The sequence below is a fragment of the Eschrichtius robustus genome, chromosome 12 (genome assembly GCF_028021215.1).
Source record: "Eschrichtius robustus isolate mEscRob2 chromosome 12, mEscRob2.pri, whole genome shotgun sequence".
NCBI classification, from domain to species: Eukaryota; Metazoa; Chordata; class Mammalia; order Artiodactyla; family Eschrichtiidae; genus Eschrichtius; species Eschrichtius robustus.
Window position 1 is genome coordinate 39972875 of NC_090835.1, and position 24048 is coordinate 39996922.

The window sequence follows — 24048 nt, forward strand, 5'->3', positions numbered from 1 at the left end:
AGTGGGCAGCAGGTCAGAAACCCTGGGCAAAAAAAGAATGCTTGCCATAGACTGGATGTTTGTGTCCCCTCAGATTCACATGTTTAACTGCTGACTCCCAAGGTGATGGTATTTGGAGGTGGTGCCTTTGGGAAGTGACTAGACCATGAGGGTGGAGCCCTCATGAATGGGATTGGTGCACTCATAAAAGAGGCCCCAGTGAGCTCCTTTGCCTCTTCTGCCACCTGAGAACACAGGGAAAAGAAGTCATCTGTGAACTAGGTAGGAAGCAGGCTCTAAATGGACACAGATGAGCTGATACCCTGATTTTGGAATTCCCAATCTACAGAACTGTGAGAAATAAATGTTTGTCATTTATAACTGAATCTATGATGTTTTGTTATAGCCGCCCCAAGGGACTAAGACAGTAGTCCAGCTCCCTATCCCTGACTCTGCGGGGACTCGTTACTGAGAACCAAACTTGGGTCTGCTGACTTGGGTGCAGTAAAGCCAATCTACTGACACTAGGCTGTGGTGAAGGAAAGTGCAGCGTTTATTGCAGGGTGCCAAGCAAGGAGTCCAGGGCAGCTAGTGCTCAAAACACCCCCAGTGGGACTTCCCTGGTGGTCCAGTGGTTAAGAATCCACCCTCCAATGCAGGGGACATGGGTTCAATCCCTGATTGGGGAACTAAGATCCCACATGCCACAGAGCAATTAAGCTCATGCGCCACAACTACTGAGCCCACACCACAACTAGAGAGAAGCCTGTGTGCCACAACTAAGACACAATGCAGGCAAAAATAAATAAATAAATAATTAAAAAAAAAACTGTTTTAAAAAAACACCCCAACTCCCCATGGGTTTCGACAAAGTGTTTTTAAAGGCCAGGTGAAGGAGGGGAGTCACAGGGTATGTGATCAGCATGTGCACAATTCTCTGATTGGTTGATGGTGAAGTAACAGGGCCATGTCACAGGTGTTAACATTATCAATCCTGGGGCTAGGTGCTCATGATCATCAAGTAGTTAATTTCTTCCATTTGGTGGTAGTTTTAGCATCTATAAAACAACTCAGGAAATGTGCATCAGATACTTCTGATTAGGTACTTCTGAGAGGAGCTACAGCAGAGGATATGGGGGAGGGGGTCTATCCGGGCAAGTCCCCATAGGGTCCTGCTCCCTTATGCCCTGACCCACAGTGAGGGGGCAGTGGAGGCCTGTTAGCCATGGCCGCTTCTCAGGGTGCCTTGTGAGAGCCCTGCTCTGGCAGCAGACAAGGATGGCCCAATTCTGCTGGCCCAATCCTGAGGCAGGTGATGGTATAATGTGTGTCTGGGAACTGCCAGTTCCTTTCCCTCAGACCAGGCCATGGGAGCCAGGCTTGCCCTGAGCCAGGGGTGAGCCTGCCTGGACTCAGGGTAGAGAAACCACGGGGGTAGGGGTGTCACAGCAGGAGGCAGGGTGATAGCGTGTCCTCAGAGATGGGGTCCCCGGAAGCCTCCGAACTAGGCTTTCAGAAGGGAACCAGCGTCTGTTAGGGTCCTACTGTGTGTGGAGGTCTGCTCTGGGCGCTGTCCCCGAGCCACCCCACTTGGTCCTCAGGTACCTCCCGGGGAGCGAGGATGCCCGGGGCAAGTGAGGAACCCCAGGAGCGGGGAGGGGCTGTGTCCGGCCTGCCAGCAGGACCCAACAGGCACTCAAGTGCTAGGAAGCAGATCCCCTCGGAGACCCTCTCCGGGCCCCAGGGTGGGGACTGGGGTTGGGGGTGGACAGGACCCCGAGAGCCGAAGGCAGCTTCGGTGGTCGCCTGGGTCTGAGAGCCGGTCCCGAGGGGCCCACACCGGACCGTGCCTAGCCCCGAGGCTGGGAGGGGCGTCCACTTCCCCTCCCTCCCTCGCCCTCCTCCTCCCCTCCTCTCCCTCCCGGGCGGGGTTCCCGGAACGGCCGGGCGGGGCCGGGCCGGGCCGGCCCGGGCCGGCCCGGGTCGGGGCGGGGCGAGGCGAGGAAGCGGGTGGCCGAGCGGGTCGCTGAGGCTGTGGCCGCGCTACGACCGTCAGTCCGTCCGCCCGTCTGCCCACCCGCCCAGCCATGGCCGCGCCGGCCCCAGCGCCTCGCATCCTGCTGCTGTTGCTGTTGCTGCTACCAGCGCCTCCGGGTGGTGAGTCTTGGCGGGTGGGGGAGTTTATCCCGGGCAGGCATGGGGGGTGGCCACGTCCGCGCCGTCCCTGGTAGAAGCCCGGACAGCGCCGTCCCCGCAGTGACCCCAAACGAGCCCTAATAATTCCGAGGCAGTTAGCGGACCCCACGACTGGTCTCTCCTCCACTCCAGCCTCCCTCCCGTCTGCACTGACACTGCCCAGACCCCAGGCAGCTGCCATCATTGTTCTGTCGTAGAATGGGGAGGGGGGAGGTGTCTGTCCTCTAGTGTTCCAAGGGGGTGGGTAGGATTCCCTGTCTGGCCTTAGCGGGGCATGGTGGCAGCAGGGAGGCCTGGCCCCTCCATCAGAGGCCTTCCCTCAGCTTCTGTTTATTGGCTGGGAGCCTCCACACTCTGCCTCCATGGCCCTGGTATTCCTGGAGACTGCTGAAGCTGGCCCCCAGGGTTGGAGGAGACACACTAACTGTGTGTGTTGATTGTAGACGGATGAATCACAGACGGCGGAAGCCAGGCTGGGGGCCTTTCATGGGTAGGGATTGGAAGAGCGTACTGCCCCCACCCGCCTCCATAGGAAGCCAAAAATGCTTCTGGGGTGGGTGGTTTCCTCCAAGGGAAGGACTTTATTTCCTTGGGACTGGGACGAATCTGGAGGACCTGGGAAAGTGAGAAGGTAGAGCCCTGTTCTCTGGTCCAGTGAGGTCTGGACAGCCTGGTTCAGAGCATCTGGGCATCAGAAGAACATTTGTGTCATGGGCTTTTGGCTCAAACAGACTCACCTGTGTGTGTCTTCAGGCCCAGCTTAGACGCTTGGGCTGGGCTGTGGCTGTAAAGGCTGTAATGGCCCTGCTGGAGGTAGGTTGCCTGAGCCTCCCAGTAGCATGGGCTATGCTGAGTGTACCTGCTGGCAGGTGGACAGCTGGCTACGTTGGGCCTGTTGGTGGTCCCATCCTCTGCCCTGCAGCTTTGCCCAGAGCAGGGTTCTGCCTGGAGCTGCCAGGAATAAAGCGTCTCCCCCACCAACCACCCCATTCCTAGTTGTCCCTTCTCAAGGAGGTCAGTCAGTGCCTCTGTCTTTGGACCTTGCTCTGCCAATGGCCCCAGGGTGCATGCTACTGTGGGGGAGGAAAAATTTTCCCTTCTTGCCATCTAGGTTCTTTGACTGGTCTAATAATTAAATTGATGTAAGACAGATTAACAGGAGAAAAACAAAAGTTTAACAACATGCATACCTCCTGTATACATGAGAGAGACACAGGAAAACTGAGTAACTCCCCCAAACGGTGGAAGCCCTCACCTTAAATACCATCTTTTTTTTTTTTTTTTTAATTTATTTATTTATTTATATTTATTTTTGGCTGTGTTGGGTCTTCGTTTCTGTGCAAGGGCTTTCTCTAGTTGCGACGAGTGGGGGCCACTCTTCATCGCGGTGCGCGGGCTTCTCACTGTCGTGGCCTCTCCTGTTGCTGAGCACAGGCTCCAGACGCGCATGCTCAGTAGTTGTGGCTCACGGGCTCAGATGCTCCGCGGCATGTGGGATCTTCCCAGACCAGGGCTCGAACCCGTGTCTCCTACATTGGCAGGCAGATTCTCAACCACTGCCCCACTAGGGAAGCCCTTAAATACCATCTTGAACTAAAGGCAAAAGAGGATACTGGGGGTCAGTTATGGGAAGTTACCAGGAAAAGCCCAGTAAACAAGGGTAAGGTTGTTATGCAGATTTAAATCTATGCCTTCAGCATTGATTCTAGAGATAAGGTCATCCCCCTCTTCCTAGTACAGCGAGGGAGATACCCTTACAAATGGAGATTTCCTTTATACTTACAAATGTCTATTACAAAAGGGTAACTTCTTAGTTTTCAGAGCTTCTCCTATGTCTGCAGTTTCTTAAAAATAATCTGCTTAAAATAATCCTTAGGCCAAAGAGGAATATTTATTTATTTATTTATTTGGATGTGGACCAATTTTAAAGTCTTTATTGAATTTGTTACAATATTGCTTCTGTTTTATGTTTTGTTTTTTTGGCCACGAGGCCTGTAGGATCTTAGCTCCCTGATCAGGGATCGAACCCGCACCCCCTGCATTGGAAGGCGAAGTCTTAACAGTGGACTGCCAGGGAAGTCCCCAAAGAGGAATATTTAGGGGTGACAAATTTTCCCTTTCAGTATACCAACCAGGCTGGGTCTTTAGAGTCCCAGTGCTGTGCCAGGACTTTCTACCTCAGGGTTTATCAGGACTATCCCCAGCCTACCATAGTCATCTGGGCCTTGCTGGACTGGGTGTTCCATCTGGGGTCTGTCCAGGCAGAATCCAGGACCATTCTGTCCTGCTGGTGGGCACTAGATCTGTGCTAATGTAGCCAAAAGATGCGTGGGAACATTTGGCTGTAACATCTTCCTGGAAGTCTGCAAACTTTGTGGTCATTTTCCACACTTGTCAGCCAGGTATACTTAGATCCCACCTCTGGCTAAGAGCCTTGTGATGGTTCTGGGGCTCCACATGGTGCCATTGCCTCAGAGCCCTGGCCTCTAAGGGCACAAACGTTTCCTAGGTGCCTACTGCAGGCCCAGCCCAGGGCTAAGTACCGCATGGACACTTCTGTGGTGGGAGTGACTGTGGCCAATGGTGAATTGGTCAGGAGGCAGCCTGCTGTAAAGCTATAATCTGTGAGGGGCAGCCCCTGAAGTCGTAGTGTCCAGCAGGGGCTGAGGCTGCTGCAGCTGAGCTGTAGGGACGGGGAGTGAGGATTAAGAATGGGTCAGTCTGGGCTCCCCTGGTGGCGCAGTGGTTAAGAGCCCACCTGCCAATGCAGGGGACATGGGCTTGAGCCCTGGTCCGGGGAGATCCCACGTGCCGCGGAGCAGCTAAGCCCGTGCGCCACAACTACTGAGCCTGCGGTGTAGAGCCCGCGATCCACAACTACTGAAGCCCGTGCTCCTAGAGCCTGTGCTCCACAACAAGAGAAGGCACCACAGTAAGCCCACACATCACAACGAAGAGTAGCCCCCACTCACCGAAACTAGAGAAAACCCGTGCACAGCAACAAAGACCCAATGCAACCAAAAATAAAAAATAGTAAATAAAATAAATTAATAAAAAAAATATTAAAAAAAAAAAAGAATGGGTCAGTCCACTTCGCGCTTCCAGTGCAGGGGGGAGCTAAGATGCCACATGCTGCGCAGTGTGGCCAAAAAAAAAAAAAAAAAAAAAAGAACGGGTCAGTCCAGTGCCTGGTCCCCAGCAGCTGGGACTGCTGGGCTTGGATGGCTTCTGTAGGAGGGGGCCTGGAGTAAGGCCTTGATGGGTAGGTAGATTTGAAGGTGGAGGATGGGAAACAGGTAGAATACAGGCAGAGTATGGGGTGAACTTCAAGGTCCTTTGTAGTCTGGACCCTGCTTTGTGGACTCTGGGCTTGATCCCATGGCCTGAGAGTGGGGAGTGGCCCAGTCAGACTCACACGTAGAAAGTTCACTGTCCCGTCTGGAGGGCAAGTGGGCTGGTTGGAGAGGGAGGGAGCCCAGGTTGGCACCTCTGCTGTGGCCCAGGGGAGAGGGCAAGGCTGGTTGGGGCAGTGGCCAGAGGTGGCCAATGAGTGGGATGGCTCAGAGATGGCCTGGCATGCTGGGGCCTGCTGGCCTTGCTGGGGAAGGGGCTGTATTGGCTGGGACAGGGCTGAGGCCTGGCCCCATGGCCACAGATGAACGGTGTGTTTCTCTGTTCCAGCCCACAGTGAGGTGTGTATGGTTTCCCCTGGACGCAACCTCTTCCCCAAGTTCTGTCCTGATTTCTGCTGTGGCACCTGTTATGACCAGTACTGCTGCTCTGATGTGCTGAAGAAATTTGTGTGGAATGGAGAAGAGTGTGGTGTTCTGGAGGCCAGGTGGGTGCGTCGGAGGTCACAAGGTAGGCGGCCTGAGCCTGCCCCTCTTTCCTCTCAGCCCTCTCGAGATGGTGGCAGATCACTGAGGGTGGGGGATTGGGGAGTCCTTGTTCTGGGCTGGACTCCCCAGACCCTCCTCAGGTAGTCCCTTGTTCCTCTCTCCCCCACTCTCGAGGGCTGAGCAGGTTTCTCAGGGGTTGGTGGCCTCAGCGGGCCCTGTGGCTCACCCCTGGGTGTGTACTTGTACCAACGTGTCCTCAGGGTGGACACCTTGGCGTGAGTGTACCCCGCAGTGTGTGTGTGCACCTGGTGGGGGGTTGTATGTGATTTGTGCAGGTATCATCTTGTGGACTCTGGAGGGCATAGTGCATGGGCGTGTAGCCCACTGTGGGCCATGCCTGTGTCCTCTTGCCATGGCCCGTGGATTTACACTGCATCTTGGGTTTAAACTGTTTCATAGGCTGGAACCAAGGTTCTAGGACCCTGTGTGTGTCTCCCTTTGCCACATTGTGTGTTTCGTTTGTGTTTGGCCACAGGTATAGAGGGTTGAGGTAGTCATACTGCTCAGCTCATGGCAGGTGACCATCATTGGTCTGGGCAAGACCAACCCTCCACCATCTTACACCATCTTATTTTAGTCTCCCATGACCATTCCATTCCCCTCTTATTCTGTAGGCAACCAGTCAGTCTGTTGTATTCTTTCGATTATTTGTGTTGCAAAGTTTATATTCTGTGGGCACAGTGAACCCTCTTACTTTTTACTTATTTATTTATTTTTGGCTTCGTTTCTGTGCGAGGGCTTTCTCCAGTTGCGGCGAGCGGGGGCCACTCTTCATCGCGGTGCGTGGTCCTCTCACTATCACGGCCTCTCTTGTTGAGGAGTGCAGGCTCAGTAGTTGTGGCTCACGGGCCTAGTTGCTCCGCGGCATGTGGGATCTTCCCAGACCAGGGCTCGAACCCGTGTCCCCTGCATTGGCAGGCAGACTCTCAACGACTGCGCCACCAGGGAAGCCCAACCCTCTTACTTTTTGCAGTCAGTGCAGTGTTTGTAAGACCTATCCACATTGCTGTGTGTACATCTGGCCTGTGCCCATCACTGCCATGTCATTCTTTGTGGTGTGAGTCCAAAACTTGCTATCATAGATAACTGCGGTGGGCATCCTCATATACTTCCTCCTTTACAGAGCCATGTGAGAATTTCTTGCCAAGTACAGTGGAGCAAATTGCCAGGTCAGAGAGGTGCATGTAGTTACTGACTAAGGAGTTGCAAAGTTCTCTGGGGAATGGCGACACCAGGCTGCATACCTGTTGGATCATATTCTACCGTTTTACTGCTACCCTTTTGCTGTCTTTACATTTTATAAGTGTCTTCTTTCTTTCTTTTTTTTAAAAAATTTATTCTGGTAGCTTTAAAAAACAGGAGGATTTATTCCATTTAAGTTTAATGTAATTGTTGGTATTTCTGGGATTATATTCAATATTTGCTCTCTTGTTTTGTGCTTTATATTTGTCTCGTTCTATATTTCTTTCTTTTTCACTTACTGTATTGTTTTGGTTTGTTTTCATTCCATTTTTTTCTTCTAGTGTTTACTTCTTTTTCTTTTATTTATTTATTTATTGGCTGCATTGGGTCTTTGTTGCTGCGTGCGAGCTTTCTTTAGTTGCGGCGAGTGGGCACTGCTCTTCGTTGAGGTGCGTGGGCTTCTCATTGTGGTGGCTTCTCTTGTTGTTGTGGAGCATGGGCTCTAGGCGCGTGGGGTCAGTAGTTGTGGCATGTGGGCTCAGTAGTTGTGGCTTGTGGGCTCTAGACCGCAGGCTGAGTAGTTGTGGCCCACGGGCTTAGTTGCTCTGCGTCATGTGGGATCTTCCCGGACCAGGGCTTGAACCTGTGTCCCCTGCATTGGCAGGCAGATTCTTAACCACTGCGCCACCAGGGAAGTCCCATGTTTACTTCTTTTTCAATCTGTATACTTTTTTTTTTTCTTGTCTCATCACACTGGCCAGAACCTCCAGTACAATGATGAATAGAAATGGTGAGAACAGACATCCCTGTCTTGTTCTCAATTTTAGGGAGAAAGCATTCGCTATAAGGTATGATGTTAGCTGTAGCTTTTTCATAGGTGCCCTTTATTGGGTTGAGGAAGTTCCCTTCTGTTCCTAGTTTGCTTGGAGTTTTAATCATGAAGGGATCTTGAATTTTGTCAAATATTTTTCCTGCATCTTTAGAGATAATTAGATGATTTTTCTATTTATTCTGTTAATATGGTAAATTATATTGATTTCATTCTTAAAGAATATTTTATCTGAGCAGGACTTAAGTTGATGGTTATTTTCTCTGACTCCCATTATCTCTGTTGAGACATCAGCTCAATAGTCAGTTGTCCATCATTTAAAAGAAATCTTTTTTTTTCCTTATGACAGCTTTTTAAGATTTTTCTTTTCTTGTCTTTGGTGTTCTTCAGTTACACTATGATATATCTAGGTATAGATTTTTTTAAATTTATGATGTTATGTTTGAGCTTCTTAAATCTGTGGTTTAGTGTCTTTCATCAGTTCTAGAAAATACTCTGCTATTCTTTAAGTATTGCCCTTTCTCCTTCTCCTTTCCTTCTGGGACTCCATTTATACGTGCTGCATGTTCTCCTCCAGTGTCCACATCTCCTAGTCTCTCTTCCATGTTTTCATCTCTGTGCTGCATTCTGGATAATGTCTTCTAACCTTTCAGTTCATTCAATTCTTCAAGTGTCTAATCTGCTGTTAAACTCATTCCTTGAGATTGTTTTTTATTCTGTTATGTTGTAACGTATAATTCACATACAGAAAACTGCATTAAATAAATGTACAACTCAGTGATTTATCACAAAGCAAATATCTGCATAACCACTATACAGGTCAAGACATCAGAAGTCCTGTTGAGCTTACTCCCAATCACTGTCTCTCCTCTCATCGCACTAAGATAGTGATAATTCTAACTTTTACATAGCCTTGCTTTTCTTTAGAGCTGTAATACCCAAACATGCATCCCTAAGTTCTATAGTTTAGCTTTTTTATTGGGGTTGGGGGCAGTATATATCATACATACATAAAAGTACACAAATATAATGTGTACAGTTCAGTGAATTACTGCAGGGTAAACATATCCACACCCACATAACCACCACCTATCCAGGGCAAGAATTAGCACATCATGGCATCCCAGAAGCCCCCTCATGTTACTTACCAATCAGTATTCCCTCTGTTATCCCAAAAAGTAACCATTAAACTGCTATACCTGTTAAACACACACACACACACACACACAGACATACACATGACATCATACATCTATTTCCTATCTGGTTTCTTTCTCTCAACATGTGAGTTCATCCATGTTGTGTTGTCTGCTCATTTCCATTGGTGTATGTTAAGTTTTATACCACAGTTGATCCATTTTAATGTTGATGGACATTTGGATTGTTTCTTCCCTCCCTCCCTCCCTTCCTTCCTTCCTTTCTTTTGCTGTAACAAATAATGCTGCTTTGAGCATCCTTGTACATATCTTTTGGTGCACATGTATATGGATTTCTTTTAAGTATGCATAGTAGTAGTAGTGCATGTAAGTAGAGATCAAATTTCATTTTTTAATATGGGTATTCAGTTGACCCAGCACCACTTATTGAGAAAACTATCCTTTTTTTCTATCACTCTACAGTGCCAAGTTTGTTACAGATTGAGTGTCCACATATGCGTGGCTATCTCTAGGCTCTGTATTATGTTACATTGGTCTATTTGTCTGTCCCTGGGCTAAAGCAGACTCAATTACTGTGTCTTTATAATAAGCTTTGATATTCTTCAATATTGTCTAAGTGATTTTTTAAATAATTAATTAATTAATTAATTAATTTTTGGCTGTGTTGGGTCTTCGTTGCTGCGCTCGGGCTTTCTCTAGTTGCGGCGAGCCAGGGCTACTCTTCATTGCGGTGTGCAGGCTTCTCATTGCGGTGGCTTCTCTTGTTGCAGAGCACAGGCTCTAGGCGTACAAGCTTCAGTAGTTGTGGCTCGTGGACTCTAAAGCTCAGGCTCAGTAGTTGTGGTGCCCAGGCTTAGCGGCTCCGCAGCATGTGGGATCTTCCCAGACCAGGGCTCGAACCCGTGTCCCCTGCATTGGCAGGCGGATTCTTAACCACTGCGCCACCAAGGAAGCCCTGGCAGGTAGATTCTTAATCACTGCGTCACCAGAGAAGTCCTACATTCTTTCTTAAAGGATATTTTTCCTTGTTATAGATTTCTAGGTTGGCAGTTATTAACTTTCAGCACTTTGAAGTTATCAAAGTTCAGCACTTTTTTTTTTAAAGATCAATTTATTTATTTGTTTTTTATAAATTTATTTATTTATTTTTGGCGGCATTGGGTCTTCGTTGCTGTGCACGGGCTTTCTCTAGTTGTGGTGAGCGGGAGCTACTCTTTGTTGCGGTCTGTGGGCTTCTCATTACGGTGGCTTTTCTTGTTGTGGAGCATGAGCTCTAGGCGTGCAGGCTCAGTAGTTGTGGCTCGTGAGCTCTAGAGCGCAGGCTCAGTAGTTATGGCACACAGGCTTAGTTGCTCTGCGGCATGTGGGATCTTCCCGGACCAGGGCTCAAACCTGTGTCCCCTGCATTGGCAGGCGGATTCTTAACCACTGCACCACCAGGGAAGTCCCAAAGTTCAGCACTTTGAAGCTTTCATTCCATTGCCTTCTTTTTTTTTTTTAATGTTTATTTATTTATTTGGCTGCGTCGGATCTTCATTGTGGCGTGTGGGATCTTCTGGTTGTGGCATATGGGATGTAGTTCCCTGACCAGGGATCAAACCTGGGCACCCTGCATTGGGAAGGCAGAGTCTTAGCCACTGGACTGCAAGGGAAGTTCCCTCATTCCATTAACTCCTGATGTCTGTTGTTTCTGTTGAGAAATCAGCTGATGGCTTTATTATTGCTCCTTTGCAAGCAACATATCTTTTCTCTGACTAATTTTTAAGTTTTTCCTCTTTGTATTTGGTTTTCAGCAGTTTTACTATGATGTGCCTAAGTGTGGTTTTCTTTGAATTTTTGCTGCTTGGGGTTCACAGTACTTCTGGAATTGTTGGCTTGTTTTTTTTATTTTTGTTTTTGCTAGGAGAAAAACAAACAATTTAATAGCATGCATATCTCCTGCATTTATGGGAGATATCCAGGAAAACTGAGTAACTCCAGCCATCATCTTTTTAAATATTGCTTCTGCTCCATTCTCACACTTCTCCCTCTAGGACTCTAATTACACATATGTAAGACATTTGTACACTGTATTCCATATTTCACCTACTCCTCTTTTGTATTTACATTTACCATCTTTTTTTGTCTCCAGGCTTTAGTGTACGTATATTTGTTTGGGCCTATCCTCCAGTTGATTAATTATATCTTGCACTGTGTCTAATAAATTATTATCTTTGTGTAATTTTTTAGTTCTAGAATTTTTATTTGTTTCTTTTTTATATTTCAAGTTCTCCTAAACTGCTTGATTGTTTTTTCCTTTCATCTCCTTGAACAAAGTATGTTTTGTTTTGTTTTGTGTTTTTTTTTTTTTTAATTTTATTTAAATTTTATTTTTATTTTTGGCTGCGTTGGGTCTTCGTTGCTGCGTGCGGGCTTTCTCTAGTTGCGGCGAGCAGGGGCTACTATTTGTTGCAGTGTGCGGGCTTCTCATTGCAGTGGCTTCTCTTGTTGCGGAGCACGGGCTTTAGGCACGCGGGCTTCAGTAGTTGTGGCACATGGGCTTCAGTAGTTGTGGCTCGCGAGCTCTAGAGCGCAGCCTCAGTAGTTGTGGCACACGGGCGTAGTTGCTCCGTGACATGTGGGATCGTCTCGGACCAGGGCTCGAACCCTTGTCCCCTGTGTTGGCAGGCGGATTCTTAACCACTGCGCCACCAGGGAAGCCCTGTTTTGTTTTTTAATATTCATTTACTTATTTGGTTGCACCAGGTCTTAGTTGTGGCAGGTGGGCTACTTAGTTGCAGCTCACCGGCTCCTTAGTTGCAGCAGGTGGGCTCCTTAGTTGTGGCAGGTGGACTTCTTAGTTGCGGCACATGGGCTCCTTAGTTGTGGCATGTGAACTCTTAGTTGTAGCATGCATGTGGGATCTAGTTCCCTGATGAGGAATTGAACCTGGGCCCCCTGCATTGGGAGCACGGAGTCTTATCCACTGTGCCAGCAGGGAAGTCCCAAAGTATTTTTTTTAAAATTTAATTTAATTTTATTTTTATAAAGCAGGTTCTTATTAGTTATCTTAAAGTATGTTTTGTTTTAATGTCAGGGTGTGATAACTTCAATATTTGAAGCCCCTGTGGATATTTCTATTGTCAGTTGTTTGTGTTGTTTTCTAGTCATGTTGTCTAGTGTCCTAGTGTTCCTGAAAATCTTCAGTTGTGTGCCAAACATTGCGTTTGCAAAATTGATTGTAGACATTTGGACCTTAGGACTTCCTCCAGGGAGGATTGATATTGCTTTTGCCAGGGACTTGAGCACTCTAAGGTCACCTTGGCCTAATTGCAGAGCTGAGCTGAGAAACTCTTGCTGAGTTTCTCCTTGCTTTTCAGGACCCAGCCCAAGTAAGTGGGAATCTTCAGGGCTTGCCCACCTGCTGGCCTCTGGATATAATTTCTACCACCTGAGGCTTTCAGAAATGCTGCTCTCAGCTGCCCCTCTGAAATAGGCTAATGCCCCCAGGAGAAAAGGGGCTTCAGATGCCAGGCCCACCTCCATGGAGGTCTCTTCCCAGCCACACACTCCCCCCGCCCTCCCTGCATCCCAGCTTGGTGTGCTTTACTCTTGTTATTGCTTGCCAAAGCACGCACACTGAATTTTTAAAAAATATTTTCTTCTCAGCTTTACTTGTCCTTCAAATTTAGTATGGTATAGTTGTTCCTGATGCTCTTGCATTTTTTTTTGTTTTGTTTGTTTGTTTCTTGAATTTTGTTTTGTTAATTTTTTGAGAATTTATTTTGAGAATTTTCAAATATATACAAAAGCAGAGAGAATAATAAATCCATATATCCATCACCTGCTCCCATAGTTATCAATACTCTGACATTAGTGTTCCATATACCTCCCACTACTTTTGTTTTCTGGATTATTTTAAAACCCATCCCAGGCATAAAAATTTCTCCTTAAATGTTAGTTGTTATCTGCGCAAGTGAGTCCTTTAAAAAGAAATATAATCATATATCAGTAACACACTTGGCACATTAACAGCAGTTCATTAATAGCTTTCTATACTAGAACAGTCAGCCTACCCACCACCAGAGCCTCCCATCAAGCCTCTTAGATAGCCTCAACCACCAGAGGGCAGACAGCAGAAGCAAGAAAAACTACAATCCTGCAGCCTGTGGACCAAAAACCACAGTTACAGAAAGAGAGACAAGATGAAAAGGCAGAGGGCTATGTACCAGATGAAGGAACAAGAAAAAACCCCAGAAAAACAACTAAATGAAGTGGAGATAGGCAACCTTCCAGAAAAAGAATTCAGAATAATGATAGTGAAGATGATCCAGGACCTCGGAATAAGAATGGAGGCAAAGATTGAGAAGACGCAAGAAATGATTAACAAAGACCTAGAAGAATTAAAGAACAAACAAACAGAGATGACCAATACAATAACTGAAATGAAAACTACACTAGAAGGAATCAATAGCAGAATAACTGAGGCAGAAGAACGGATAAGTGACCTGGAAGACAGAATGGTGGAATTCACTGCTGCAGAACAGACTAAAGAAAAAAGAATGAAAAGAAATGAAGACAGCCTAAGAGACCTCTGGGACAACATTAAACGCAACAACATTCGCATTATAGGGGTCCCAGAAGGAGAAGAGAGAGAGAAAGGACCAGAGAAAATATTTGAAGAGATTATAGTCGAAAACTTCCCTAACATGGGAAAGGAAATAGCCACCCAAGTCCAGGAAGCACAGAGAGTCCCATACAGGATAAACCCAAGGAGAAACATGCCAAGACACGTAGTAATCAAAGTGGCAAAAATTAAAGACAAAGAAAAATTATTGAAAGCAGCAAGGGAAAAATGACAAATAACATACAAGGGAACTCCCATAAGGTTAACAGCTGATTTCTCAGCAGAAACTCTGCAAGCCAGAAGGGAGTGGCATGATATACTTAAAGTGATGAAAGGGAAGAACCTACAACCAAGATTACTCTACCTGGCAAGGATCTCATTTAGATTTGATGGAGAAATCAAAAGCTTTAGAGACAAGCAAAAGCTAAGAGAATTCAGCACCACCAAACCAGCTCTACAACAAATGCTAAAGGAACTTCTCTAAGTGGGAAACACAAGAGAAGAAAAAGACCTACAAAAACAAACGCAAAACAATCAAGAAAATGGTCATAGGAACATACATATCGATAATTACCTTAAACATGAATGGATTAAATGCCCCAACCAAAAGACATAGACTGGCTGAATGGATACAAAAACAAGACCCATATATATGCTGTCTACAAGAGACCCACTTTAGACCTAGGGACACATACAGACTGAAAGTGAGGGGATGGAAAAAGATATTCCATGCAAATGGAAATCAAAAGAAAGCTGGAGTAGCTATACTCATATCAGATAAAATAGACTTTAAGGAAAGGGTAGAGATAAAGACATGTATTGAGGATCATCTTATGTAAAGAAAGGGATTTGTATTTACTTTTCTGTATGCTTAAAAATTATTCGAATACTTTTTACAACGAGCCTGTATTTATATATTACTTTTGTACTTTAAAAAATAAATTTAAAAATTAGAAAAAAAAAAAAAGCTTTCTGTACTAGTCTGTCTTCAGTTGCCTCCACTTGTTTCAAAAATGCCTTTTCACAGGTGGTTTGTTCAATTCAAACAGTTATTGTTATTTTGGGGAGGGGGGCCGCACCATGAGGCTTGTGGGATCTTAGTTCCCTGACCAGGGATTGGACCCAGGCCTCAGCAGTGAGAGCGCCAAGTCCTAATCACTGGACCACCAGGGAATTCCCAGACAGTTATTATTTTTAAAATCTCTGTTGTGTCTATAGTTTACCCCTTTTCATTCTGTATTTTTATCTTTTTGCGTCTTTTCTCCTTTTCTTGATTAGTCTTGCCAGAGGTCCACCAGCTTTGGTTCTGTTAATCTTCTCTATTATTTTCCATGGCTGCTATTCTCTTTTATTTTTGCACTTATCTTTATTAATTCTTTCCTTATTTGGGGGGTTTGTTCTATTACGTTTTTCCCATCTTCTTCAGTTTACTTCCATCTCAGTATTAAAGCTGTAATTTCCCTCTAAGAACTCTTTAGCTGTGTTTCACAAATTTTGACCAATGGTATTTTTATTATCATTCAGTTTTATAGATTTCTTAATTTCCTCTATGATTTCTTATTTAAGCCACAGTTCTTTTGTTGTTGTTGTTGCTGTAATATGTTAGTTTCCCAAGGTATGAGGGGTTTTTCTTTTAGGATTTTTTTTCTTTAACTTTGTGGCATGTGTCTTTTGTTACTGATTTATAACTTCATCCCATTGTGGTTGAAGATACTTTGTATGATAGCTGTCTTTTCAAATCTCTTGAGACTGGTGTTGTGGCCTCACATGTGGTCTGTCCTAGAGAACGTCCCATGTGCACTTTAGAAGGACGTGTGGCTTTGTAGCCTGAGATCTTGGTGTGTGTGATACCTGTCCTCCAGAGGCCCCCAGGGTTACCTGTCTGGCCCAGTATGGGGTTGGCTTTCGTGCATGTTCTGTGTGTGTGCTAAGGTAGTGTTTGTTCGTTCTTGGTGTGCTGGGTGGGGCGCAGGCGTGTTAATTGTGAGGTTTCCTCTTTGCAGCGTCCCCACCAATGTGGAGCCATCGGAACAGCTGGGCTCGACACTGAAGTTCCGCTCTAGCCTGGACAGCGACCCCATGTCCGGGTAAATAAAAGCTGCAGGCTGGGTACATCTTCCTGGAAGAGGTGACAAGGGGGCTCAGGAGGGCTGTGGGGACTGGGATGGCACAGAGTCCTTGGGCTAGGGCCCCAGAGAAGCTGTCACCATATCTGACCTCCAGGACCTTTGATCCTTGTGTTGGGTGTCTTCATCATTGTGCCAGGGATGGGGGAGACTGTGGTTGGGGGTTCATGGTGGAAAGGCCAGGTGTGGGCGTTCATATTGACCTAGGTGATGGTGTGGGCACAGGTGACCTATGGGTGTAGGTGATGGGGAGGGGGTGACAGTGATGGGCACGATAGTGGCAAAGGCGATAGTGATGCGGCAGTGGTGGCAGGGATGAGATGATGGGGGCTACAATGCTGAGTGTGTGGTGATGGTACAGTGGTGATGCTGGGTGCAGTGGTGGTGGGGAGAGGCCCTGACAATAACCACGACCCACAAACCCTGACACAGAGACGGTGCATCATCAGTTATCCCGGCATCTTTACCCCATAATAATCACCCCATCACTCTGCACCCCGCACCACCATTGCCCACATCACTGTCACCACTGCCACCATTACCCCAACACCAGTACCTACCACCAGCATCCCTATCACATCTGGCTTCCTGGTCCGGGATAGGGTGATGGTAGATGATGGTGGGTGTGTGGTAATGGGGGAGTAGTGCGTGTTGATGGTGTAGAGGCTGATGGTAATTGGGGCTATGGTGGGGCTATGTAATGGAGTGACAGGCAGGTGTATGATGGTAGGAGGTGATGGTGGTGATGGGGGACAGTGGCAGGGAGATGTGATAGGGATGCTGGTGGTGGGTATTGGTGTTGGGGTAATGGTGGCAGTGGTGAAAGCGATGGGGGCAATGGTGGTACAGGGTGCATAGTGATGGGGTGATTATTGTGTGGTGAAGATGCTAGAATAACTGATAATGCACAGTCTGTGTGAGGGTTTGTGGGTCATGGTTATTGTCAGGGCCTTCCCTTCAGGGGGCCGGGGAATACGCCAATCGCCCAAACTCAGTCCCCTTGGCCAGGTTCCTGCCCTGTCTTGTGGCCACCGTGACGGGTGTTGTGATGCACATTTCGCGTGGATGGAACGGGCGTGCAGCTGCTTGTGTGTTTTCCTGGCGGAGTCTGTTCCACGTGCCGTCTGCCCCCTACCTCGGTGGGTCTAGAAGCCCCTCTGAGAAGGTCCACCTAGGCCTGGTTGCCCCTTTGGAGGAAGAGACTTTGGACTCTGGGGCTGTGTAGTGGGGTCCAGGTTCTTGTCCTGTCCCATCTTGCCCTGTGGGCCTGGGTGAGTGTGGGACTCTCTGGCTGCAGAGGAATTGGGGCAGGGCTCCTGTGAGTGGGGGAGGGGAAGAGGCGCTGCTTTGCTCCTAGGCGCCTGTGGCTGGGCCTCCTCCCTCTGTTCTGCCCGCTGATCCTGTTCCCTGTGTTGGTCAGAGACTGAGACCTGGAAGCGCCACTCCCTCTACATGCAGGGAGCACCCCGTTGCTGAGGCCCGAGGCTGTGGGCTTTCAGTTGGCCCCACAGGGGGTCTGATGTCCAGCCAGTGTGGGCCTTGTCCTGGGCAGGCACCATGGAGGGCTCTGGGCAGTGCTGGGGTCTGAATGGTGTTTTAGGATGAAGACCACTCTGGCTGCTCCCCAGAGGATGTCAGCAGCGGGCGGGGAGCCTGGACCATGGCTTCCTGGTCCAGGTGTTGTAGGCCAGAGAGAGGCTGGGCTGGCGGGGTGAGGTGAGGTGAGGCTGCCTGCTAGGAGGGTGGCCAGGGAAGGGGCCGCGGTGTGGTATCCTGCTCTCTGCCCTGCATGGGGGGATACAGGACAGAGGAGGAGTGGGTTTCGGGTGAAGGCTCGGATTTGGGTGGGATTGAGAGTGTTGAGGGTCAGCGACATTTGGGGATCAGCTGCAGGAGGGGCTGGAGAGGGTTCAGAGGGGGGAAGGAAAGTGGAAGGTGGCCTGGTTTGTGAGTGAGTATTGAGCACTGTGTGAGAAATGTGGGTTCCACACCACAGAACAAGGTCCCCCAGGAGGCAGAGGAGAAGTGGCTTCCCGGGGCCAGCTCAGGAGCATCTCCCCTCCCCTCCTGCAGGTGCGGAGGTGCGAGTGCCCTGCTGCCTCCCCACCAGGCCATCTTGCCCATCTGCTGGGAGTGCAGATGCTGCTCAGCTCCCTTGGGCCCCCACCCCATCCTGCCCCATCTCTCCTCTGCTTCTGAGCAGAGCCGCAGCGTGGCGCACAGCACCTGCCTTACAAAGGTTTAGGGCTCCAGGAGCAGGTGCTGGGAGGGTGGAGGGATGGGGTCATCAGTGACACGTCTCCTGTGGATGCCCCCAGGCGGCCGCCCCTCTGGGCCCCAAGGAGACATCCTCTCAGGTGAGCATTCGTGTGATGCCCCCTTGGCCAAGGGCACTGTTGTTTGTCCATTGGAGCATTGGTTCCTTGGTGGGGTCCAGCCCTGGTTGGAAGCTCGGGGGACGCTCGACAGGGGAAGGACCCTATGTGCTGAGGGGGCCTGTGCCAGCTCTGCCCCCCTCCCCACCTCCGACCCCTCCCCCTTCATTCTTGGACTTCACCCCCATACCCCCGCTCTTCCTCTGGGTGACTCCTTGGGTCCTCCAAGAACGAGCCACCAGGTCAGAGCACAGCGATGCGAGACCACATCTGCCTGTCATGGCCTGGGCTCCATGCTCCCCATGGTGTGGCCATGTTACCTGTGGGTCTTACACCCACTCCCCACTTTGGCAGGTGACTCCTGTCCTGCCCTGTTGATGGTCAGTGGCTGGTTCCCTCCCCAGAGCTTCCTTGGTTCCCTGTCATAGTTCTTTTGCGTCCTGATTTCATTGTCCCTTCCTAGCTCCTTTCACTCACAGGATGATCAGGCAGGAATGGTGTGTTTTGAAGCACCCAAGTGGTGGAACCACTGGCTCCAGGCTCGTCACTGCTGACCCTCTGCTCTGACTCTGCTGTGATGGTGCAGGGGGAGGGCAGGGAGGTCCACTAGGTGAGGTGTGGACATCGCCAACCTGTGTCAGTTCTCAGCCCTCACTGCGCTCTTTCCGCAGCTCTCACCTACTGTGTCACGGCTGCGTGCTGCCTGGCCAGCGTTGCAGTGAGAGTGACGGCCCTCTCGGTGTCTGGATGTTGGAAGTCTTTGGCCTCCTAGGGACCGTCCCATTCAGCCCCGCTGCAAGCTCCTTGCCTGGGCTCTTGTTCCCCTGGCCTTCTGTCCCTTTCTGCCTAGGCCAACTCTGCCTTCTGAACTTGGCCTTTGGGCTTCTTGATCTGGGAGGTAGCCTCAGCCTTGGGAAGCCCCATTCCTTCCTCACAGAGGTGTGGTTCCATTAGTGTCGTGGCTTGTTGTGGCCACAGGCCCCTGCCCCACTCTGCAACCACCCCTCAAATATTGCTGTTCCTCAGGGCAATGTGCCTTGCTGTCCTACTAGGTGCTGCCCATGGGGTCCCTGAGTGAATTTATTCATTTGTTAAATACTTATTGAGCACCTCCTGTATGGCCAGGCACTGGAGATACAGTGATGGTCCAGAGCTGGTGCAGTCTGTGCATCCATGAATCTGCAGGCTGGAGATAAGATGCACATTAATCAAACGCTCATACAAAGGAATGTGTGTTTATAAACTGAGGTAGACAAGAATTTGATTTGTAAGAGCACTTATCGCGGAGCCTGACCTCATCTGCATGGTCAGGGAAGGTGTCCCTGAGGAAGTGATGTTTTGAGTTGAGGTCTGAAAAGTGACCAAGAATTAATTGTGTAGGGGTGGGAGGAAGAGAAGAGCAGACTGGGCAGTTGGGCGGGAGGAAATGCGTGTGCAAAGGCCCTGAGGTAGGACACAGCATGGTGCTTTCAAAAGCTGAAAAGGAGGGTGATGTGGCTGGAGCACACAGGAGGGAGGGTGGGAGTCCCAGGCCACACAGGTTTTATCTTATTTAGACTTTTAATTAAGATTAACATTTGCCTTATTGTAAGTGTTACTATCTGATGAGACAAATCCTAGATTTTTTCCCTTTTATTATCAACTATTATATATGTATTTATATATATATACACAGAGAGAGAGAGAAAAGTACAGATACACACACACATCACACAAAGTTTAACAAGTAAATTATAAAGCAAATTCCTTTGTGACCCCAGGAGCTACAGGAGCCATACTAGGCTTTCGAGCAGGAGTGACAAGATAAGACCTGACAGGGTGGCCAAGGGGACTTGGGGAGGCATCTGCATCTTCCTGGTGAGGCAGGTTCAGGTTCAGGCAGGTTTGTGGCTTGGAGCATGTGCTGGTGGGAGAGGAGGAGCTGAGGAGACGGGACAGTGGGCCCCCGGGTCTGCTGGTAGGCTTAGATGGCTGAAGGAGCCCATCGAGGGGACCGCTGGAACAGGGCTGGCCCGCTGAGCTGGGCGGAGCAGGAGTGTGGTTTGGGGACCCTAGGTGGGGCATGTCTCGGACCCCGTGGTAGTGCTATCCTGGACAGTGGGGTGGAGAAGCTGGGCCTGGGCAGGCAGGGCTGGGGAGGCAGCTCCGGGAAGACAGCCGAGCACTTCCCTCCCCACTCCTGGCCCCAATTTGGAGCGCAGCTGGGAGCAGCTGGGGCGCCCGCCAGCCAGCCGCACTGTGTCTTTAAGAGGCCTCGCATCTCTCCTTCCTGCCTCTGACGTCAGGGGTAGGGGAGGGCCGAGGAGATTTGCTTTACTTTTCCTGGAAAGGGGAGGAGATTGAAACCGAGTGGCCTCATGATGGAAGGGGGAAGTCCGGGGGTGCAGGAGGCCCCTGAGTGAAGGTGGAGGCTAACATGGGGTGAGCTTGGGCGCCATACTGTGTGTCAGAGACAGAGACAGAAGAGAGAGAAAGAGAGATTAGAGATCGGTGGTGGTGACCCTACAGTTGAGTGCTATTGATTGCGTGTGAACGTGGTGTGCGTGTCTACATCCCTGGGTCAGTGGAGGGTCTGGGAGGAGTTTGTGGGTGAGGAGCAGTGACAGGCTCCTCTGGTTAGGCAGGAAGGGTACCTGATGGTCCTGTCTTGGGGCCTTGCTCTGGGCCTCACAGTGGCCAACGGCTCCTATTTTACGAACACAGTCAGGTATTTTGAGTCTGGAGTGTGAAGGGTCTGTCCTTAGTCTGTCCCAAAGCTGTGCGCCGGGCCTTGCTGAGCTCGTGCTGCCCATCTGGGCTGTGAGATGGAAGACCCTCCACCCAAGGCGGGGCAAAGGGGGGTGCCCAGCCTTCCCCCAGGCCTCAGGGGAGGCGAATGCCTAAAGCTCACCAAGCCCCTTCCATGTTTTGATGTGCTTGGCGCAGTTGCCTTTTACTGGAACACTGCTTGGCCTCGGGGAACAGGGGAGGACAGCTTGGGGCTGTGGCTGTGCCCTTGAAGGTCGGCTTTGGTGAACTTCCCACCCACGGCCTGTGTTCTCAGGGGGCGGGCTCTCCACTTGGTCCTGGTCCTTGCTGAGGGGCCTGCGTGGGCAGGGAGGCGGCCTCTTCCAGAAGGCAGGGCCCCTTCAGCCCCGCCCGGCTCTTAGTTTACCCACCTGCCCTTCTGGTCAGAGCGAGGGTGTATGTGGACACCTGACACAGTGCTTGGCACCCAGCAAGCTCACCGTCACTCCGGGGGCCAGCAGCCCTTACCCTGGGCTCGCTGCGTGCCTCTCTTCACTGTCCTGGCCACACCAGCCTCCCCTTTCCTGGAACTTCTCCCTGTTTTCATTACCTGTGCTTCCTGAGTCATTTTCCCTTCAACACCTGCCTCCTCTAATGATCTGTGGGCTCCCAGAGGCCATGAGTTGGTCTGTCTTGCCCACCTCTGAGTTTTTGGTTCAAGCCACACAGTGCCTGGCTTGTGGCGTGTACTCAATGGACATCTGCCGCTGGCTCGGTGGGGGTAGACAAGATGTGTGTATGGGGGAGGCACCTGAAGAACTCTCTCCCATGCTCCTGAGGGTGTGGCCAGGGGGCCCCCCCTGGGCGAGGGGCCTCACATGGACTCTCAGTCAACCCCATTTTACACTTGAGGAAACACCTGAGGCTGAAACAGTTTCAAGCTACATACCCCAGAGGTTGCTCTATCTGTGTTGCCCAGAGTCTCCTCCGGCAAGAAGGGTGCACCTTGGGAATGGGTGTAGTGGGTACTGCTGGTCCTGGGTAGGGGAGAGAGGCCCTGGGCCTTGACTGGCTTTTTGGCAGGTTTGGAACGACTGTGGCCGTCGGACTGACCATCTTTGTGCTCTCTGTTGTCACCATCATCATCTGCTTCACCTGCTCCTGCTGCTGTTTGTTCAAGATGTGCCGCCGACCACGTCGTAAGCACCCCCACCCCACCTGCCCCACTGTGACCCCTTGTGTGAGGGTGCCGACCGCGGGTGGTGGGCGTGGTTTACCAGGGGCCTGACGGAGCTGAGCTGGAGGGAGGGGTGGCAGGCCTGGGGGTCCTAACTGGGACTCTCTTTTCAGCGGTCGTGACTACCACCACGGCCACCACAGTAGTGCACACCCCTTACTCGCAAGCTCCAAGTGTGCCGCCCAGCTACCCCGGACCAACGTACCAGGGCTACCACTCCATGCCCCCCCAGCCAGGGATGCCAGCAGCGCCCTACCCCACGCAGTACCCACCACCCTACCTGGCCCAGCCCATGGGCCCCCCCGCCTACCATGAGACAGTGGCTGGTGAGTACCCCTACCGATTCCAACTGTGCCTGACCCCCTGCAGCCGTGCCCACGGCCAACCAGTGTCCTCTCTGTTTTCAGGAGGTGCAGCCATGCCCTATCCTGCCAGCCAGCCTCCTTACAATCCAGCCTACATGGACCCCCCGAAGGCAGCCCCCTGAGCACAACCTTGCATCTCTGGCTGCCACTTGATCTGTCATGTGTGTGTGAATGGGTATGCAGGCACGGTCCTTTTCTCCCCATGTGTGGTGTGTGTGTCCTGTTTGTACATGAGGCTTCTTGTGATGCCAATGAGGGGTTGGGAACAATCCTTGCCAGAGTTGCTGGGACCACACTTTGTTGCCTTCCTCACTCGAAATTATGCTTCCTGAAATCTCAAGCAAAATTCAAAGAACAGTTCTTTTCCAGACCACCCCAGGGAGAGCAAGTGGGGCTTGTAACACTAGGATAGTACAGACTTTTGCAGGCAGGATGCACTCGTGTTCCAGTTTCTGCAGAATGGCTAGCCATTGCTCAAGGCCCTGGCTTGTCCCCAGGCTTGTCTTTGAAGAACCCGAGCCATGATGCAGGCAGGTGGGTGAGGCTTGGGAACTGGCTGCAGGTGGGTCTCGACCCTTTCCCATAGCTCCCTGAGCCTGTGCCATGCCCAGTGGAGGGTGGGCAGCCTCCTGATATCAAAACACCTCAGGCAGAGCCCCACCCTCCCTGAGAGCTGTCTGCCTGGGCTGTGTTCTTGCATCCTTCCTGGGACCACCTGGAGGGCCACGTTTAGCCTCGGTTCTGGCTGCCCTGGTTGGCTCTGGCCGCCACCTTAAGTGGGCAGGGTGGCCTCTGTCCACCTACACACTCAGGTGTCCTCCCTGCAGTGTTTTTGTTTTACTTTTAGCTAAGTATTTTGCCTGTTTTCTGTTTCAAAATGTGTGTAATAGTTGCTGTGAGGCTGAAACCCCTGGGTCCTGGAGGAAAATTGCCCCAGAGAGCAGAGAACTCTGATGTCTGATAGTCCTTGCTTCCCCAGCGCCAGCCTCACAGGCTTTCCAGCTCCTGTACCCCAGGCCACAGTTTGTCTTGGCAGTGGGGACGCCTGGGCCAAGGTGTCGTCTGGACCAAAGGTGGAGGGGACCCTTGGTGGCTGCTCTGGCCCAGACACATACCTCGGTGTTCCCTATTCCTCCGTTAATGTCTCACCACATAGTAGCTTTGTACCTGTTGATGTGTTTTGGAGAGTCTAGGGTCTGCACCCTTGTTTATAATAAATCCAACTATTTGGAGCTGCTGTCTCCTTTCTTGGCTGCTGGGATTGGGTTTTAGGCTAGGTATCATTTCCATCCAGTATTTGAAGTTCCTTGTTTTCCCTACTTTTATTGGGCTCAGACGTCTGACCATCCTGCTAGGGAGGGTGACGGACA

General features: G+C 50.1%; 1 protein-coding gene across 3 annotated transcripts; it reads left to right on the plus strand.

The window, feature by feature from the left end:
* Positions 1-1953: 1953 nt before the first annotated feature.
* On the plus strand, positions 1954-23910 carry SHISA5 (shisa family member 5). 3 transcript variants are annotated; one of them, XM_068558823.1, is made up of 6 exons: positions 1954-2136; positions 5857-6013; positions 15852-15935; positions 22160-22275; positions 22427-22639; positions 22721-23910. In XM_068558823.1, the coding sequence occupies exons 1-6, from the start codon at positions 2067-2069 to the stop codon at positions 22798-22800; spliced, it is 720 nt and encodes a 239-aa protein (XP_068414924.1). In that variant the 5' UTR covers positions 1954-2066; the 3' UTR covers positions 22801-23910. The 3 variants fall into 3 exon arrangements, with proteins under 3 accessions (XP_068414924.1, XP_068414925.1, XP_068414926.1); XM_068558824.1 differs by lacking the exon at positions 15852-15935; XM_068558825.1 differs by lacking the exons at positions 1954-2136; positions 5857-6013; positions 15852-15935 and adding an exon at positions 20638-20770.
* Positions 23911-24048: the final 138 nt, after the last annotated feature.

Excerpts from the sequence above, each read along its gene's own strand:
- SHISA5 (XM_068558823.1), top strand. The coding sequence starts at position 2,067 with ATGGCCGCGCCGGCCCCAGCGCCTCGCATCCTGCTGCTGTTGCTGTTG. Across the intron at positions 22,276-22,426 it reads GATGTGCCGCCGACCACGTC|CGGTCGTGACTACCACCACG; the intron begins GTAAGCACCCCC and ends CTCTCTTTTCAG. Across the intron at positions 22,640-22,720 it reads CTACCATGAGACAGTGGCTG|GAGGTGCAGCCATGCCCTAT; the intron begins GTGAGTACCCCT and ends CTCTGTTTTCAG.